This window comes from Salmo trutta, chromosome 4, assembly GCF_901001165.1.
Source record: "Salmo trutta chromosome 4, fSalTru1.1, whole genome shotgun sequence".
In the NCBI taxonomy this organism is placed as follows: Eukaryota; Metazoa; Chordata; class Actinopteri; order Salmoniformes; family Salmonidae; genus Salmo; species Salmo trutta.
Genome location: NC_042960.1, coordinates 73,098,128 through 73,119,495, shown reverse-complemented (window position 1 = coordinate 73,119,495; position 21,368 = coordinate 73,098,128). Strand labels below are relative to the sequence as shown.

Below are 21,368 nucleotides of genomic sequence, written 5' to 3'. Positions count from 1 at the left end.
CTGCATCCGTTATGGGTCCGTGGTCAAACAACCACCCCTCATCACTGTCAATTGCTCCCTAAAACACTTCTGTGAGCAGGCCTTTCTAATCAACCTTGCCCTGGAATCCTTGAAGGATATTGACCTCATCCAGTCAGTAGAGGATGCCTGGTTGTTCTTTAAAAGTAATTTCCTCACCATCTAAAATAAGCATGCCCCTTTCAAAACAAAATTGAACTAAGAAAAGATATAGCCCTTGGTTCACTCCAGACCTGACTGCCCTCGACCAGCACAAGAACATCCTAGCATCGAATAGTCCCCACGATATGCAACTTTTCAGGGAAGTCAGGAATCAATACGTGTTGTCAGTTTTTCAATCAGAAATTTGCATTCGGTAGCTCTAACTCCAAAAAGTTTTGGGACACTGTAAAGTCCATGGAGAACAAGAGCACCTCCTCCCAGCTGCACACTGCACTGAGTCTAGGAAACACTGTCACCACTGATAAATCCACAATAATCGAGAATTTCAATAAGCATTTCTCTACGGCTGGCCATGCTTTCCTCCTGACTACCTCAACCCCGGCCAAGAGCTCTGCACCCCCCGCAGCTACTTGCCAAAGTCTCCCCAGCTTCTCCTTCACCCAAATCCAGATAGCAGATGTTCTGAAAGAGCTGTAAAACCTGGACCCGTACAAATCAGCTGGGCTAGACAATCTTGACTCTCTCTTTCTAAAATGATCTGCCGCCTTTGTTGCAACCCCTATTACCAGTCTGTTCAACCTCTCTTTTGTATCGTCTGAAATTCGTAAAGGTTGGAAAGCTGCCGCGGTCATCTCCCTCTTCAAAGGGGGTGACACTCTAGACCATCCTGCCCTGCCTTTCTAAAGTCTTCGAAAGCCAAGTTAAGAAAACAGATCACTCACCATTTCGAATCCCACCGTACCTTCTCCGCTGTGCAATACGGTTTCTGAGCTGGTCACAGGTGCACCTCAGCCACGCTCAAGGTACTAAACAATATCATAACCGGCATCGATAAAAGACAGCCGTCTTCATCGACCTGGCCAAGGCATTCGACTGTGTCAATCACCGTATTCTTATCAGCAGACTCAACAGCCTTGGTTTCTCAAATGACTGCCTCACCTGGTTCACCAACTACTTCTCCGATAGAGTTCAGTGTGTCACATCGGAGGGCCTGTTGTCCGTACCTCTGGCAGTCTCTATGGGGGTACCACAGGGTTCAATTCTTGGGCCGACTCTTTTCTCTGTATATTTCAATGATGTCGCTCTTGCTGCAGGTGATTCCTTGATCCACTTCTACGCAAACAACACCATTCTGTATACATCTGGCACTTCTTTGGACACTGTGTTAACTAACCTCCAAACGAGCTTCAATGCCATACAAGACTCCTTCTGTGGCCTCCAACTGCTCTTAAACACTAGCAAAACCAAATGCATGCTTTTCAACCAATCACTGCCCGCACCCGCCCACCCGACTAGCATCACTACTCTGGACGGTTCTGACTTAGAATATGTGGACAACTACAAATACCTAGGTGTCTGGCCAGACTGTAAACTCTCCATCCAGACTCATATTAAGCATCTCCAATCCAAAATTAAATCTAGAATCGGTTTCCTATTTTGCAACAAAGCCTCCTTCACTCACGCTGCCAAACATACCCTTGTAAAACTGACTATCCTACCGATCCTCAACTTCGGCGATGTCATTTACAGAATAGCCTCCAACACTCTACTCAGCAAACTGGATGCAGTCTTTCACAGTGCCATCCGTTTTGTCACTGAACTCCATATACCACCCACCACTGCGACCTGTATGCTCTCGTCGGCTGGCCCTCGCTACATATTTGTCTCCAAACCCACTGGCTCCAGGTCATCTATAAGTCTTTGCTTGGTAAAGCTCCACCTTATTTCAGCTCACTGGTCACCATAACAACACCCACCCATAGCACGCGTTCCAGCAGGTATATCTCACCGGTCATTCCAAAGCCAACTCCTCCTTTGGCTGCCTTTCTTTCCAGTTCTCTGCTGCCAATGACTGGAACAAATTGCAACAATTGCTGAAGTTGGAGACTTGTATCTCCCTCACTAACTTTAAGCATCAGCTATATGAGCAGCTTACCAATCGCTGCAGCTGTACATAGTCCATCTGTAAATAGCCCACCCAACTACCTACCTCATCCACATATTGTTTTTTACTTTTTTGCTCTTTTGCACACCAGTATTTCTACTTGCACATCATCATCTGCACATCTATCATGCCAGTGTTAATTTGCTAAATTTTAATTACTTTGCTACTATGGCCTATTTATTTCCTTACCTCCTTACTCCATTTGCACACACTGTATATAGATTTTTCTACTGTGTTATTGACTGTATGTTTGTTTATCCCACGTGTAACTCTGTTGTTTTTTTTGTTGCACTGCTTTGCTTTATCTTGACCAGGTTGCAGTTGTAAATGAGAACTTGTTCTCAACTGGCCTACCTGGTTAAATAAAGGTGAAATAAAAATAAAATAAAAAACAGTGAGGGAGCTGACAAGGTTCCTGAATGAGACCACGGGGGAAAAGTTAATCTTGTGGCTTTTTTTCTAATCCGAGAAAGTTTGTAAGATATGTACAACATGGTATGCATTTTTTTTTTTTTACCTTTTATTTAACCAGGTAGGCTAGTTGAGAACAAGTTCTTATTTGCAACTGCGACCTGTTACACATGGAATAAACAAAACATACAGTAAATAATACACTAGAACAAAAGAAAACAAAAAGTATACATACACTGAGTGCAAATGAGGTAAGTTAAGGCAATAAATAGGCCATGGAGGCGAAGTAATTACAATATAGCAAATAAACACTGGAATGGTAGATGTGCAGAAGATGAATGTGGAAGTAGAGATATTGGGGTGCAAAGGAGCAAGATAAATAAATAAATAAATAAATACAGTATGGAGATGAGGTAGGTAGATAGATGGGCTGTTTACAGATGGGCTATGTGCAGTGATCTGTGAGCTGCTCTGACAGCTGGTGCTTAAAGCTAGTGAGGGAGATATGAGTCTCCAGCTTCAGAGATTTTTGCAGTTCGTTCCAGTCATTGGCAGCAGAGAACTGGAAGGAAAGACGACCAAAGGAGGAATTGGCTTTGGGGGTGACTGGTGAGATATACCTGCTGGAGCGCGTGCTACGAGCGGGTGCTGCTATGGTGACCAGTGAGCTGAGATAAGGCAGGGCTTCACCTAGCAGAGACTTGTAGATAACCTGTAGCCAGTGGGTTTGGCGATGAGAATGAAGCGAGGGCCAACCAACGAGAGCATACAGGTCGCAATGGTGGGTAGTGTATGGGCTTTGGTGACAAAACGGATGGCACTGTGATAGACTGCATCCAGTTTGTTGAGTAGAGTGTTGGAGGCTGTTTTATAGATGACATCACCGAAGTCGAGGATTGGTAGGATGGTCAGTTTTACGAGGGTATGTTTGGCAGCATGAGTGAAGGATGCTTTGTTGCGCTATAGGAAGCCGATTCTAGATTTAATTTTGGATTGGAGATGCTTAAAAATGAGGGGTATGGTGTTCTCTCACCCCGGAAACGGTTTAGGAAGTGAGTCACAACAGTGCCTAAGGGCCGACCTTCAGATGCTGTTTAGATGTATAGTTTTCTTCTGGCGCTGGGGCTTTTTGAGCTTTGCTATTGGTCTCTTTCTTTGCTGGCTTTTCTCCCACTTCTTATGGAGACTCTCAGGTAGGCTCACTTAATATAAATGGCACCAGAGATGTGGGAAACAGGAGTGTGTTGGGTGAATATGTAAAACAAAAAAAGTACAGGTGATGTTTCTGCGGGAGACACATAGTGATGTGATGAATGAAGTCGATTGAGGGCTCTGGTGGAAAGGGGCAAGTGTGTTGAGCCATGGGACAAATTTTAGTCCAGGGGTGGCAGTCTTTTTTGTACCGGGTCTGTCTGTAAAAATGTGCTCCTCAAAGGAGGTGTGTAGGGGTAGACTGCTTGTTGTAAAAGCTGAAATTTACAAAGTCCTGGAGGAAGTCCAGAAGGCACTGTCTGAGCCGGTAAGGGGGTGTTTGAGCAGCCAAAGGGGGAGGTGCCGCCAATGTTTCCGCCACTGCAGGTGACGGCAGAGACGGTGGACTGGCAAGGGGGTCTGGAGGACTTGTTAGATTTTAACACAACAAGCCTGGGGGAGTTTGAGGGGGTGGGAGGTAAAGCCCTCTACAACCATTAAGGTAAGGAACATTAGGAGTATAACTTGAGTAAAGGCACATCAGTGGCAGGGGGTATGTGGGGTGGAGAGTATGGTGGGTTTTAGATGGAGGGGGCTCTACAAACCCCCAGTACCAAAGAGGTCAGGGGACCTCCAGTGGAGGGTTCTTCATGGAGCCCTGGCCACTGACAGCTGGTTGGCACGGGTTGAACCGGGAGTCAGGCAGGGGTGATCTTTCTGTGTTATGAGAGAAACTGATTGTTTTTCCTGTGTGCGCCATGTTAATGCCATTAATGTCTCTGTTGGAATGTCTGTGTGAGAGGTTGGGGGTGGTTTTTACTGTTGGGATGTTTATAATGGGGTACAGATATTCAAGTAAGGAGAAGGCCAAATGTGTTTTGTTGAATTTTCTGTTTGGCTAACAAGGAGGAACATGGACAAAGGTGGAGGGATAACAGACCCTTTACTATTATTTAATGGGATGGTCTCTGTGCGCTTTAGGGTGGAATTTGAGTTCTATAAAATTATTAGTGTGTTGAGGTTTCAGGAGATACGGTGTGTTGGGGGGGGTGTATGTATAGCTGGGGAAGATGTTTTGGATAGTAGAAGCGGTGAGGTTTCGGTTATTGTGATGTGTGGTGGTGTTTTGTATTGTGGGGTAGGGGGCAAGGTGAGTATGGTACATGTATGCAGTACATATATACAGTTGAAGTAGGAAGTTTACATACACCTTAGCCAAATACATTTAAACTCAGTTTTTTACAATTCCTGACATTTAATCCTAGTAAAAATGTCCTGTCTTAGGTCAGTTAGGATCACCACATAATTTAAGAATGTGAAATGTCAGAATAATAGTAGAGAGAATTATTTATTTCAGCTTTTATTTCTTTCATCACATTCCCAGTTGGTCAGAAGTTTACATACACTCAATTAGTATTTGGTAGCATTGTCTTTAAATTGTTTAACTTAGGTCAAACGTGTCAGGTAGCCTTCCACAAGATTCCCTCAATAAGTTGGGTGAATTTTGGCCCATTCCTCCTGACAGAGCTGGTGTAACTGAGTCAGGTTTGTAGGCTTACTTGCTCGCACACACTTTTTTCAGTTCTGGCCACATATTTTCTATAAGATTGAGGTCAAGGCTTTGTGATGGCCACTCCAATACCTTGACTTAGTTGTCCTTAAGCCAATTTGCCACAACTTTGGAAGTATGCTTGAGGTCATTCTCCATTTGGAAGACTCATTTGCGACCAAGCTTTAACTTCCTGACTTATGTCCTGAGATGTTGCTTCAATATATCCACATCATTTTCCTGCTTCATGATGCCATCTATTTTGTGAAGTGCACCAGTCCCTCCTGCAGCAAAGCACCCCCACAACATGATGCTGCCACCCCTGTGCTTCACGGTTGGGATGGTGTTCTTCGGCTTGCAAGCCTCCCCCTTTTTCCTCCAAACATAACGATGGTCATTATGGCCAAACAGTTCTATTTTTTGTTTCATCAGACCAGAGGACATTTCTCCAAAAAGTACGATCTTTGTCCCCATGTGCAGTTGCAAACCGTAGTCTGGCTTTTTTATGGCGGTTTTGGAGCAGTGGCTTCTTCCTTGCTGAGCGGCCTTTCAGGTTATGTCAATATAGGACTCGTTTTACTGTGGATATTAGATACTTTTGTACCTTTTGTTTCCTCCAGCATCTTCACAAGGTCATTTGCTGCTGTTCTGGGATTGATTTGCACTTTTCGCATAAAAGTACGTTCATCTCCAGGAGACAGAACGCGCCTCCTTCCTGAGTGGTATGTGGACTGCGTGGTCCCATGGTGTTTATATTTGCGTACTATTGTTTGTACAGATGAACGTGTTACCTACAGGTGTTTGGAAATCGCTCCCAAGGATGAACCAGACGTGTGGAGGTCTACAACTTTTTTTCTGAGGTCTTGGCTGATTCTTTTGAGTTTCCCATGATGTCAAGCAAAGAGGCACTGAGTTTGAAGGTAGGCCTTGAAATACATCCACAGGTACACCTCTAATTGACTAAAAGGATGTCAATTAGCCTATTTGAAGCTTCTAATGCCATGACATCATTTTCTGGAATTTTCCAAGCTGTTTAAAGGCACAGTCAACTTAGTGTAGGTAAACATCTGACCCACTGGAATTGTGATACAGGGAATTATAAGTGAAATAATCTGTCTGTAAACAATTGTTGGAAAAATTACTTGTGTCATGCACAAAGTAGATGTCCTAACTGACTTGCCAAAACTATAGTTTGTTAAGAAGAAACTTGTGGAGTGGTTGAAAAACAGGTTTTAATGACTCCAACCTTAGTGTATGTAAACTTCCGACTTCAACTGTGTGTGTGTATATATATATATATATATATATATATTTCTTTTTTTGGGGGGGGGTGTTTCATTAAAGAAAGACAAAAAGTCAAGTCCTCTCTCTCTCTGAAATGTATTGGCATGGGAAACATTGCCAAAGCAAGTGAAATACATAATAAACAAAAGTGAAATAAACAAAACATTTCACATTACACTCACATGTTTCCAAAGTAATAAAGGCATTTCAAATGTCATATGTTTATATACAGTGCTGTGCAAATAGTTAAAGTACAAGAGGGAAAATCTGTCTCTAATATGGTACAAATATTTGGCAGGAGGTTAGGAAGTGCAGCTCAGTTTCCACCTCATTTTGTGGGCAGTGTGCACATAGCCTGTCCTCTCTTGAGAGCCAGGTCTGCCTACTTTCTCAAAAGCAAGGCTTTGCTCACTGAGCCTGTACATAGTCAAAGCTTTCCTTAAGTTTGGGTCAGTCACAGTGGTCAGGTATTCTGCTCTGCTCTGCTCTGCATGCATTATTTGGTGTTTTACGTTGTACACAGATGATATTTTTGCAGAATTATGCATGCGGTGCAGTGTTTTTCCCATTTTGTGAATTCTTGGTTGGTGAGCGTACCCGAAGACCTCACAACCATAAAGGGCAATGGGTTCTATAACTGATTCAAGTGTTTTTAGACAGATCCTAATTGGTATGTCGAATTGTATGTTCCTTTTGATGGCGTAGAAGGCCCTTCTTGCCTTGTCTCTCAGATCGTTCACGGCTTTGTGGAAGTTACACGTGGCTCTGATGTACACACATTTGTTGTTTGTGTACATGGATTTTATAATGTTGAAAGTTTTTCCCTGAACACCACTTTCCATCAATTTGTATAGCAGACCAAATTGAGTCAAAAGTTTTTTGGAAATCAACAAAGCCTGAGAAGACTTTGCCTTTGTTTTGGTTTGTTTGTTTGTATATTCAAATCAAATTTAATTTGTCACATGCTCCAAATACAACAAGTGTAGACCTTACAGTGAAATGCTTACTTACAAGCCCTTAACCAACAATGCAGTTTTAACAAAATACCAAAAAAAAAGTAAGAGGTAAGAAAAACAAATAATTAAAGAGCAGCAGAAAAATAACAATAGCGGGGCTATATACAGGGGGTAACGGTACAGAGTCAATGTGCAGGGGCACCGGTGTCGAGGTAATTGACGTAATATGTACGTGTAGGTAGAGTTATTAAATTGACTATGCATAGATAATAACAGAGTAGCAGCAGCGTAGAAGGGGGGTCAATGCAAATAGTCTGGGTAGCCATTTGATTAGATGTTCAGGAGTCTTATGGCTTGGGGGTAGAAGCTGTTTAGAAGCCTCTTGAACCTAGACTTGGCGCTCCGGTACCACTTGCCATGCGGTAGCAGAGAGAACAGTCTATGACTAGGGTGCCTGGAGTCTAAAATTTTTTAGGGCCTTCCTCTGACACTGCCTGGTATAGAGGTCTTGGATGGCAGGAAGTTTGACCCCAGTGATGTACTGGGCCGTTCGCACTACCCTCTGTAGTGCCTTGCGGTCGGAGGCCGAGCAATTGACATACCAGGCAGTGATGCAACCAGTCAGGGTGTTCTCGATGGTGCAGCTGAGGACACATGCCAAATCTTTTCAGTCTCCTGAGGGGGAAAAGGTTTTGTCACGCCCTTTCACGACTGTCTTGATGTGCTTGGACCATGTTAATTTGTTGGTGATTTGGAAACCAAAGAAATTGAAGCTCTCAAACTGCTCCGCTGCAGCCCCATTGATGACAATGGGGGAGTGCTTGGACCTCTTTTTCCTATAGTCCACAATCATCTCCTTTGTCTTGATCATGTTAAGGGAGAGGTTGTTGTCCTGACACCACACGGCCAAATTTAATGATGGTGTTGGAGTCGTGCCTGGCCATGCAGTCATGAGTGAACCAGGAGTACAGGAGGGGACTGAGCACGCACCCCTGAGGGGCCCCTGTGTTGAGGATCAGCATGGCGGATGTGTTGTTACCTACCCTTACCACCTGGGGGCAGCCCGTCAGGAAGTCCAGGATCCAGTTGCAGAGGGAGGTGTTTAGTCCCTGGGTCCTTACCTTATTGATGAGCTTCGAGGGCACTATGGTGTTGAATACTGAGCTGTAGTCAATGAATAGCATTCTCACATAGGTGTTCCTTTTGTCCAGGTGGGAAAGGGCAGTGTGGAGTGCAATAGAGATTGCATCATCTGTGGATCTGTTGGGGCGGTATGCAAATTGGAGTCGCGCCATGACAAGCCTTTCAAAGCACTTCATGGCTTCAGACGTGAGTGCTACAGGTTGGTAGTTAGTTAGGCAGGTTACCTTAGTGTTGTTGGGCACAGGCACTATGGTGGTCTGCTTAAAACATGTTGGTATTACAGACTCGGACAGGGAGAGGTTGAAATGTCAGTGAAGACACTTGCCAGTTGGTCAGCACATGCTTGCAGTACATGTCCTGGTAATCCATCTAGCCCTGCGGCCTTGTGAATGTTGACCTGCTTAAAGGTCTTACTCAAATCGTCTGAAGAGAGCGTGATCACACAGTCTTCCAGAACAGCTGGTGCTCTCATGAATGTTTCAGTGTTATTTGCCTCGAAGCGAGCATAGATGTAGTTTAGCTCGTCTGGTAGGCTTGTGTCATTGGGCAGCTCTCAGCTGTGCTTCCCTTTGTAGTCTGTAATGGTTTGCATGCCCTGCCACATCCGACGAGCATTAGAGCCGGTGTAGTACGATTTGATCTTTGTCCTGTATTAACCTCACTAGGGGGTGTGGGATGCTAGCGTCCCACCTGGCCAACATCCAGTGAAATTGCAGAGCGCCATATTCAAAAACAGAAATACTCATTATAAAAATTAATGAAACTTACAAGTGTTATTCATTGGTTTAAAGATTAACTTCTTGTTAATCCAACCACGGTGTCAGATTTCAAAAAGGCTTTACGGCGAAAGCATACCATGCGATTATCTGAGAACAGCGCCCAGCAGACAAATCATTACCAACAGTAACAAGCCAAGTAGAGGAGTTACAAAAGTCAGAAATAGTGATAAAATGAATCACTTACCTTTGATGATCTTCCTATGTTTGCACTCACAAGACTCCATGTTACACAATAAATGTTGGTTTTGTTCGATAATGTCCCTCTTTATGTCCAAAACCTCAGTTTTGTTGATGCGTTTTGTTCAGCAATCCATTGGAACAAAGCGCGGTCACAACAGACAGACGAAAAATCAAAAAAGTACAATAAAAGTTCGTAGAAACATGTCAAACGATGTTTAAAATCAATCCTCAGGTTGTTTTTGTCATAAATAATCAATAATATTTCAACCGGACCAAAGCTTCATCAATAGAAAAGGAGAAACAAGAAAGGCGCGCTCCCGATCATGTGCTGGACTTATGTCTGGAAATTTCCACTGTTCCCTTATTGAGAGTGCTGTATCTCCCTCATTTTTCAGAGTAAAAGCCTGAAACAATGCCTAAAGACTGGCCACATGTAGAAGAAGCCATAGAGATCGTGAACTGGGTCCTAAGTCTTTGTATGGTGGATAGGCTTTCAATGGAAAAACAGCCTTTCAAAATAATAGTACTTCCTGGATGGATTTTCCTCAAGTTTTTGCCTGCCATATCAGTTCTGTTATACTCACTTTAGAGTGTTTTCTTTCCAAATCTACCAATTATATGCATATCCTAGCTTCTGGACCTGAGTAGCAGGCAGTTTACTTTGGGCATGCTTTTCATCCAAAATTCCGAATGCTGCCCCCTACCCTAGTGAAGTTAATGCTTTGCCTGTTTGATGGTTCGTCAGAGGGCATATCAGTTTTTCTTATAAGCTTCAGGGTTAGAGTCCCGCTCCTTGAAAGCGGCAGCTCTAGCCATTAGCTCAGTGTGGATGCTACCTGTAATCCATTGCTTCTGGTTGGGCTATGTACGTGCGGTCACTGTGGGGACGACGTCATCAATGCACTTATTGATGAAGACAGTGACTAATGTGGTGTACTCCTCAATGCCATCGGATGAATCCCGGAACATGTTCCAGTCTGTGATAGCAAAAGAGTCCTGTAGCTTAGCATCCGCTTCCTCTGATCACTTTTTTAATGATCTAGTCACTGGTGCTTCCTGCTTTAATTTTTGCTTGTAAGTAGGAATCAGGAGGATAGAATTATTGTCAGATTTGCCAAATGGAGGATGATTTGTATGCGTCTCTGTGTGTGGAGTATAGGTGGTCCAGAGTTATTTTTCCTCTGGTTGCACATTTAACATGCTGATAGAAATTAGGTAAAACAAATTTAAGTTTCCCTGCATTAAAGTCCCCGGCTACGAGGCGCGCTGCCTCGGTGAGTGTTTTCTTGTTTGCTTATGGCCGAATACATCTCATTCAATGCTGTCTTAGTGCCAGCCTCTGACTGTGGTGGTATGTAAACAGCTACGAATAATACAGAGGAAAACTTTCTTGGTAGGTAATGTGGTTGACAGATTTTCATGAGATACTCTCCCTCTGGTGAGCAATAGCTCGAGACTTCCTTAGATATCGTGCACCAGCAATTTTTTTACAAAAATACATAGTCCGCCGCCGCTGTTCTATCCTGTTGATACAGCGTATAACCAGCCAGCTGTATGTTGATAATGTCGTCGTTCAGCCACGACTCCTTGACGAATAAGATACAGTTTTAAATGTCCAGTCGGTAGTTTAATCTTCCGCGTAACTCGGCGATTTTATTCTCCAAGGACGTTTGCAGAATGGAGGGAAGTGGGGGTTTATTCAATCTACTACGGATTCTCAGAAGGCAGGCCGCTCTTCGGCACCGGTGCCTCCACTTCACACAGATCACGGGGATCCGGGCCTCCTCCTGAGCAAGCAGTATAACCTTCGTGTCGGGCTCGTCAGAGTCGTGAAAGGAAGTCCGTGGTGAGAAATCTCAGTCCTGATGTCCAGAAGTTATTTTCGGTCATAAGAGACGGCAGCATTATGTACAAAATAAGTAAAAAACAACGCAAATAAACTAACAAATAACACATTCGGCTGGGGGCACGTAAAACGTCTGCCTTATTCTCTGGCGCCATCTTACATCTATCAGGTATCTGATCGTTATTAGCTACTTGTGTCTGTAACTCTGTCTCTATCAGGTATCGCATCATTATTAGCTACTGGTGTGTATAACTCTCTATCAGGTATCTCAGTGTTATTAGTTGCTGGTGTGTATAACTCTCTATCAGGTATCTCAGTGTTATTAGTTGCTGGTGTCTATAACTCTCTATCAGGTATCTGTGTTATTAGTTGCTGGTGTCTATAACTCTCTATCAGGTATCTCATCATTATTAGCTACTGGTGTGTATAACTCTCTATCCATCAGGTATGTCATCGTTATTAGCTACTGGTGTCTATATCTCTGTCTCTCTCTCTCTATCAGGTATCTCCTCGTTATTAGCTACTGGTGTCTATATCTCTGTCTCTCTCTCTCTATCAGGTATCTCATCGTTATTAGCTACTGGTGTCTATAACTCTGCCTTTCCTCCACACGATGTGAGTATGATTCCATCCCCATGATAACATGGTGTTAAGAAGTTAAGGTCATGGGGTTAGAGGTAACACTGGTCTGTCCTCAGGGGTCATTCACCAGGAAAGGAGGGCGGGATCAGAGGAACGACAGACAGGTGAGCTGATGTGATTGGTCAGCAGTGTCCTTTAGCATGTCTTATGATTCCAGAGAAACAGCGTTAACTAAATTGTGTGTGTGTGTGTGTGTTTCAGCTCCTATATGAGGAGTGGGCCAACTATGGAGTGATGTTCAAATACCAGCCATTGGACCTAATCAGGTATAACCTAAAGTGTGTCTGTCTGGACCCACTCAGGTATAACCTAAAGTGTGTCTGTCTGGACCTGTAATAAGAAGTACTATATTGACTCTGACCTCTAACAGGAAGTATTTTGGGGAGGCGATTGGTCTGTACTTTGCCTGGATGGGAGTTTACACCCGGATGTTGGTCCCGCCCTCTCTACTGGGCCTCATAGTGTTCCTCTATGGTGTCCTCACTGTCAACACTAATGTACCCAGGTACACATACACACCACACACAGTCCTCATTCTCTCTCCCATGCTTTCTGTACACCAATATGTCTCTCTTTACTTGACTGATTGTTGAATCCTGCCCTTAGTTACTTTTCATAACAATTTTCCAATAACTTCAGTTAGCATGATCAAGCATTATGTCAGTTACCATAATCATTATGTCAGTTACCATAATCAATACGCCAGTTACCATAATCATTGCTTCAGTTACCATGATCAATACTTCAGTTACCATAATCATTACTTCAGTTACCATGATCAATATGCCAGTTACCATGATCAATACGCCAGTTACCATGATCAATACGCCAGTTACCATAATCAATACGCCAGTTACCATAATCAATACGCCAGTTACCATGATCAATACGCCAGTTACCATGATCAATACGTCAGTTACCATGATCAATACGCCAGTTACCATGATCAATACGCCAGTTACCATAATCATTACTTCAGTTACCATGATCATTATATCAGTTACCATAATCAATACGCCAGTTACCATAATCATTGCTTCAGATACCATGATCAATACGCCAGTTACCATAATCATTACTTCAGTTACCATGATCATTACTTCAGTTACCATGATCAATACGCCAGTTACCATGATCAATACGCCAGTTACCATAATCATTACTTCAGTTACCATAATCAATACGCCAAATACCATAATCAATGTCAGTTACCATGATCATTATGTCAGTTACGATAATCAATACGCCAGTTACCATAATCATTACTTCAGTTTCCATGATCAATACGTCAGTTACCATGATCAATATGTCAGTTACCATGATCATTATGTCAGTTACTATAATCAATACGCCAGTTACCATGATCATTATGTCAGTTTCCATAATCAATACGCCAGTTACCATGATCATTATGTCAGTTACGATAATCAATATGCCAGTTACCATAATCAATATGTCAGTTACCATGATCATTATGTCAGTTACCATAATCAATACATCAGTTACCATAATCAATACGCCAGTTACCATAATCAATACGCCAGTTACCATGATCAATACGTCAGTTACCATGATCAGTCATTACCTCAGGCTGTGTTTATGGTTTGTTCTTGTGTGTTTCAGCCAGGAGATGTGTGATGACAGTCTGAACTTCACGATGTGTCCACTGTGTGATGCGGTGTGTGACTACTGGAAGCTGAGTTCAGTCTGTTCGTTGACTCGAGCCTCTTACCTGTTTGACAACGGAGCTACCACCCTCTTCGCCATCTTCATGTCCCTCTGGGGTATCTATGTATATATATATATATATATAATTACTTTCCTGCCCATACCTATACCCTACTGCCCCTACCTACACCACTATTGCTCCTACCTACCCCCTACTGCCCCTTTACAGCAAAAGCAAAACATTAGATTATGTTAGGAGAGTACCCTGCCAAAAAAATCACACTGCCATTTTCAAAGCAACTAGATGCATCACAAATACCCAAAACACAGCTAAATGCAGCACTAACCTTTGACAATCTTCATCAGATGACACTCCTATGACATCATGTTACACAATACATGTATTTTTTGCTCGATAAAGTTCATATTTATATATAAAAACAGCATTTTACATTGGCACGTGACGTTCAGAAAATATTTTCCCTCAAATGCTTCCGGTGGATCAGGGCTACAATTTACAAAATTACTATTCGAAAACATTGTTAAAATGTAATATTGTCATTCAAAGAATTATAGATGAACATCTCGTGAATGCAACCGCATTGACAGATTTAAAAATAACTTTACTGGGAAATCACACTTTGCAATAAACGATGTGGTATGCTCAGAAAAATAGGCTAGGCGATACATGTTAGCGCCATCTTGGAACCATCTAAAATCAAAAATACTATCGTAAATATTCCCTTACCTTTGATTATCTTCATCAGAAGGCACTTCCAGGGATCCCAGGTCCACAACAAATGTAGTTTTGTACGAAAAAGTTAATAATTTATGTCCCAATAGTTCCTTCTTGTTAGCGCGTTCCGAAGGCTACTCATATTGTACTGAAGCGCGCGGGACTTGTCACCACGAATGTGCAAAAAATATATATTTACATTCGTTCAAACATGTCAAACGTTGTATAACATAAATCTTTAGGGCCTTTTTCAACCAAAGCTTCAATAATATTCAAGGCGGACGATTGCATTGTCTTACTAAACGTTTCGGAACAAAAGGTTTCCCATGGGTGCCTGCGTCATAGTAGTAATAGCCCTCCCCCTGTGATCAACTTCCCAAGCCTCTCTTTGGGTCAGTTTCTACCATAAAAGACTCAAACCACTTTGTAAAGACTGTCGACATCTAGTAGAAGCCTTAGGACGTGCTAAATGATTAATCAGTCCCTGTGTGTTTCAATGGCAAAGGTTTGAAGTGATTCCACACATCAGATTTCCATTTCCTGTTAGGATTTGTCTCAGGGTTTTGACTGCCATATGAGTTCTGTTATACTCACAGACACCATTCAAACAGTTTTAGAAACTTTAGAGTGTTTTCTATCCAAATCTACTAATTATATGCATATTCTCATTACTGGGCAGGAGTAGTAACCAGATTAAATCGGGTATGTTTTTTCTCCGGCCGTGCAAATACTGCTCCCTACCCCCAACAGGTTTTAACTACCCCCTAACTGTCCTTAACCTTCCCCTACCGCCCCTAACTACCCCCCCTCTTTATCTAACCCCTAATGCTTCTACCAAACCCCTACTACAACTACCTACAACCCTACTGCCCTTACCTAACCCCCTAATGCTGCTACCTAACCCCTACTACAACTACCTACAACCCTACTGCCCTTACCTAACCCCCTAATGCTGCTACCTAACCCCTACTACAACTACCTACAACCCTACTGCCCTTACCTAACCCCCTAATGCTGCTACCTAACCCCTACTACAACTACCTACAACCCTACTGCCCTTACCTAACCCCCTAATGCTGCTACCTAACCCCTACTACAACTACCTACAACCCTACTGCCCTTACCTAACCCCCTAATGCTGCTACCTAACCCCTACTACAACTACCTACAGTGGGGCAAAAAAGTATTTAGTCAGCCACCAATTGTGCAAGTTCTCCCACTTAAAAAGATGAGAGGCCTGTAATTTTCATCATAGGTACACTTCAACTATGACAGACAAAATGAGAAAAAGAAATCCAGAAAATCACATTGTAGGATTTTTTATGAATTTATTTGCAAATTATGGTGGAAAATAAGTATTTGGTCAATAACAAAAGTTTATCTCAATACTTTGTTATATACCCTTTGTTGGCAATGACACAGGTCAAACGTTTTCTGTAAGTCTTCACAAGGTTTTCACACATTGTTGCTGGTATTTTGACCCATTCCTCCATGCAGATCTCCTCTGGAGCAGTGATGTTTTGGGGCTGTCGCTGGGCAACACGGACTTTCAACTCCCTCCAAAGATTTTCTATGGGGTTGAGATCTGGAGACTGGCTAGGCCACTCCAGGACCTTGAAATGCTTCTTACGAAGCCACTCCTTTGTTGCCCGGGCGGTGTGTTTGGGATCATTGTCATGCTGAAAGACCCAGCCACGTTTCATCTTCAATGCCCTTGCTGATGGAAGGAGGTTTTCACTCAAAATCTCATGATACATGGCCCCATTCATTCTTTCCTTTACACGGATCAGTCGTCCTGGTCCCTTTGCATAAAAACAGCCCAAAGCATGATGTTTCCACCCCCATGCTTCACAGTAGGTATGGTGTTCTTTGGATGCAACTCAGCGTTCTTTGTCCTCCAAACACGACGAGTTGAGTTTTTACCAAAAAGTTATATTTTGGTTTCATCTGACCATATGACATTCCCCCATCCTCTTCTGGATCATCCAAATTCTCTCTAGCAAACTTCAGACGGGCCTGGACATGTACTGGCTTAAGCAGGGGGACACGTCTGGCACTGCAGGATTTGAGTCCCTGGCGGCGTAGTGTGTTACTGATGGTAGGCTTTGTTACTTTGGTCCCAGCTCTCTGCAGGTCATTTACTAGGTCCCCCCGTGTGGTTCTGGGATTTTTGCTCACCGTTCTTGTGATCATTTTGACCTCACGGGGTGAGATCTTGCGTGGAGCCCCAGATCGAGGGAGATTATCAGTGGTCTTGTATGTCTTCCATTTCCTAATAATTGCTCCCACAGTTGATTTCTTCAAACCAAGCTGCTTACCTATTGCAGATTCAGTCTTCCCAGCCTGGTGCAGGTCTACAATTTTGTTTCTGGTGTCCTTTGACAGCTCTTTGGTCTTGGCCACAGTGGAGTTTGGAGTGGGACTGTTTGAGGTTGTGGACAGGTGTCTTTTATACTGATAACAAGTTCAAACAGGTGCCATTAATACAGGTAACGAGTGGAGGACAGAGGAGCCTCTTAAAGAAGAAGTTACAGGTCTGTGAGAGCCATAAATCTTGCTTGTTTGTAGGTGACCAAATATTGATTTTCCACCATAATTTGAAAATAAATTCATAAAAACTCCTACAATGTGATTTTCTGGATTTGTTTTCTCATTTTGTCTGTCATAGTTGACGTGTACCTATGATGAAAATTACAGGCCTCTCTCATCTTTTTAAGTGGGAGAACTTGCACAATTGGTGGCTGACTAAATACCTTTTTGCCCCACTGTGCAACCCTACTGCCCTTACCTAACCCCCTAATGCTGCTACCTAACCCCTACTACAACTACCTACAACCCTACTGCCCTTACCTAACCCCCTAATGCTGCTACCTAACCCCTGATGATCCCAACTACCCCTAAATACCCAGTACTGCCCCTAACTACCCCCTACTACAACTACATACAAACCTACTGTTCTTACCTTACTCCTACTGTTGCTACCTAACCCCTAATGACCCTACCTACCCTCTACTGCCCATAACTACCCCCTACTGCCCATAACTACCCCATACCGCCCCTAACTGCCCCCTACTACCCCTAACTACCCCATACTGCCCCTAACTACCCCATACTGCCCCTAACTACCCCCTACTGCCCATAACTACCCCCTACTAGCCCTACCTACCCCATACTATCCCTGTCTACCCCATACAGGCCCTAACTACCCCATAATGGCCTTAACCACCCCCTTCTACTACTACCTACCCCCTTCTGCCCCTACCTACCCCCTAATGACCCTACCTACCCCTAACTGACCCCTAACTGCCCCTAACTACCCCCTACTTCCCCTAACTGCCCCTTACTGCCACTACCTAACCCCTACTACAACTACCTACAACTCTACAGTCCTTACCTAACCCCTACCGCTGAAACCTAACCCTTAATAACCCTACCTACCCCTACCTGACACCCTACTGCCCCTAACTGACCCCATACTCCCCCTAACTACCGCTATCTACCCACTACTGCCCCAAACTATCCCATGCTGCCCTTGACTACCCCCTACTACAACTACCTAAACCCTAATGACCCTAACTACCCCACAATGCTCATAACTACATCCTACTGCCCCTACCTACCCCCTACTGGCCCTATCTACCCCATAATGTCCCTAACTACCCCCCACTACAACTACAAAACCCCTAAGGACCCTAACTACCCCCTACTTCCCATAACTACCCCCTACTGCCCCTAACTACCCCCTACTACAACTACCTATTGCCCCTAACTGACCCCAATGACCCTTACTGCCCCTAACTATTCCATACTTCCCGAACTACCCCCTACCACAACTACCTAACCACTATTGCCCCTAACTACCCCATACTGCCCCTAACTACCCATTACTTCCCCTAAAATTTCCGAACATGATGTCATGGTTTTAGAAGCTTCTGATAGGTTAATTGACATCATTTGAATCAATTGGAGGTGTACCTGTGGATGTATTTCAAGGCCTACCTTCAAATTCAGTGCCTCTTTGTATGACAACATGGAAAAATTAAAATAAATCAGCCAAGACCTCAGAAAAAACACTGATAGATCTCCACAAGTCTGGTTCATCCTTGGGGAGCAATTTCCAAACGCCTGAAGGTACCACGTTCATCTGTACAAACAATAGTACGCAAGTATAAACACCATGGGACCACGCAGCCGTCATACCGCTCAGGAAGGAGATGCGTTCTGTCTCCTAGAGATGAACGTACTTTGGTGTGAAAAGTGCAAATCAATCCAAGAACAACAGCAAAGGACCTTGTGAAGATGCTGGAGGAAACAGGTATAAAAGTATCTATATCCACAGTAAAACAAGTCCTATATCGACATAACCTGAAAGGCCGCTCAGCAAGGAAGAAGCCACTGCTCCAAAACCGCCATAAAAAAGCCAGACTACGGTTTGCAACTGCACATGGGGACAAAGATCGTACTTTTTGGTGAAATGTCCTCTGGTTTGATGAAATAAAAATGGAACTGTTTGGCCATAATGACCATCGTTATGTTTGGAGGAAAAAGTGTGAGGCTTGCAAGCTGAAGAACACCATCCCAAGGGTGGCAGCATCATGTTGTGGGGGTGCTTTGCTGCAGGAGGGTCTGGTGCACCTGACAAAATAGATGGCATCAGGAGGCAGGAAAATTATGTGGCTATATTGAAGCAACATCTCAAGACATCAGTCAGGAAGTTAAAGCTTGGTCGCGAATGTGTCTTCAAAATGAACAATGACCCCAAGCATACTTCCAAAGTTGTGGCAAAATGGCATAAGGACAACTAAGTCAAGGTATTGGAGTGGCCATCACAAAGCCTTGACCTCAATCCCATAGAAAATTTGTGGGCAGAACTGAAAAAGCAAGTGCGAGCAAGGAGGCCTACAAACCTGACTCAGTTACACCAGCTCTGTCAAGAGGAATGGACCAAAATTCACCCAACTTATTGTGGGAAGCTTGTGGAAGGCAACCCGAAACGTTTGCCCCAAGTTAAACAATTTAAAGGCAATGCTACAAAATACTAATTGTGTGTATGTAAACTTCTGACCCATTGGAAATGTGATGAAAGAAATAAAAACTGAAATAAATCATTCTCTCAACTATTGTTCTGACATTTCACATTCCTAAAATAAAGTGGTGTTCCTAACTGACCTAAAACAGGAGATTTTTACTAGGATTAAATGTCAGGAATTGTGAAAAACAGAGTTTAAATGTATTTGGCTAAGGTGTATGTAAACTTCTGACTTCAACTGTATAATAATACTGCCCATAACTATCCTCTTACTGCCACTAACTACCCCCTTACTTTACCCTACTACCCCTACCTGCCCCTAACTATCCTCCTTACTTCCCCTACCTACCCACTACTGCTTCTACCTGTCCCCTACTTCCCCTACCTACCCACTACTGCTTCTACCTGTCCCCTACTTCCCCTACCTACCCACTACTGCTCCTACCTTTCCCCTACTTCCCCTACCTACCCACTACTGCTCCTACCTGTCCCCTACTTCCCCTACCTACCCACTACTGCTCCTACCTGTCCCCTACTTCCCCTACCTACCCACTACTGCTCCTACCTTTCCCTTACCTCCACTGCCTGCCACCTTACTTCCCCTACCTAACCCCATTACTTCCCCTACCTACCCCATTACTACCCCTACCTACCCCATTACTTCCCCCAACTACCCCATTACTTCCCCTACCTACCCCATTACTTCCCCTACTATCCCCTTACTTCCCCTACCTAACCCCATTACTTCCCCTACCTAGCCCATTACTTCCCCTACCTACTCCATTACTTCCCCTACCTACCCCATTACTTCCCCTACCTAACCCCATTACTTCCCCTACCTACCCCATTACTCCCCCTACCTAACCCCATTACTTCCCCTACCTAACCCCATTACTTCCCCTACCTAACCCCATTACTTCCCCTACCTACCCCATTACTTCCCCTACCTACCCCATTACTTCCCCCACCTACCCCATTACTTCCCCTACCTACCCCATTACTTCCCCTACTATCCCCTTACTTCCCCTACCTAACCCCATTACTTCCCCTACCTAACCCATTACTTCCCCTACCTACCCCATTACTTCCCCTACTATCCCCTTACTTCCCCTACCTAACCCCATTACTTCCCCTACCTAACCCCATTACTTCCCCTACCTAACACCATTACTTCCCCTACCTACCCCATTACTTCCCCTACCTACCCCATTACTTCCCCCACCTACCCCATTACTTCCCCTACCTACCCCATTACTTCCCCTACTATCCCCTTACTTCCCCTACCTAACCCCATTACTTCCCCTACCTACCCCATTACTTCCCCTACTATCCCCTTACTTCCCCTACCTAACCCCATTACTTCCCCTACCTAACCCATTACTTCCCCTACCTACCCCATTACTTCCACTACCTACTCCATTACTTCCACTACCTACCCCATTACTTCCCCTACCTAACCCCATTACTTCCCCTACCTACCCCATTACTCCCCCTACCTAACCCCATTACTTCCCCTACCTAACCCCATTACTTCCCCTACCTAACCCCATTACTTCCCCTACCTAACCCCATTAATTCACCTACCTAACCCCATTACTTCCCCTACCTACCCCATTACTTCCCCTACCTATCCCCATTACTTCCCCTACCTAACCCATTACTTCCCCTACCTAACCCATTACTTCCCCTACCTACCCCATTACTTCCCCTACCTACCCCATTACTTCCCCTACCTACCCCATTACTTCCCCTACCTATCCCCATTACTTCCCCTACCTATCCCCATTACTTCCCCTACCTATCCCCTTACTTTCCCTACCTTACCCCAT

General features: G+C 43.9%; 1 protein-coding gene across 1 annotated transcript in view; it reads left to right on the top strand.

The window, feature by feature from the left end:
- Window positions 1–21,368, top strand: part of LOC115193092 (anoctamin-2) — a gene marked incomplete at its 5' end in the record, with an annotated part of 123,495 nt that overhangs the window by 27,013 nt on the left and 75,114 nt on the right. The window contains 5 exons of the mRNA XM_029752074.1: window positions 12,024–12,079; window positions 12,163–12,210; window positions 12,308–12,372; window positions 12,477–12,611; window positions 13,730–13,890. Of these exons, the coding sequence (XP_029607934.1) occupies window positions 12,024–12,079; window positions 12,163–12,210; window positions 12,308–12,372; window positions 12,477–12,611; window positions 13,730–13,890 (465 nt within the window). The remainder of the gene's footprint in view (window positions 1–12,023; window positions 12,080–12,162; window positions 12,211–12,307; window positions 12,373–12,476; window positions 12,612–13,729; window positions 13,891–21,368) is intronic.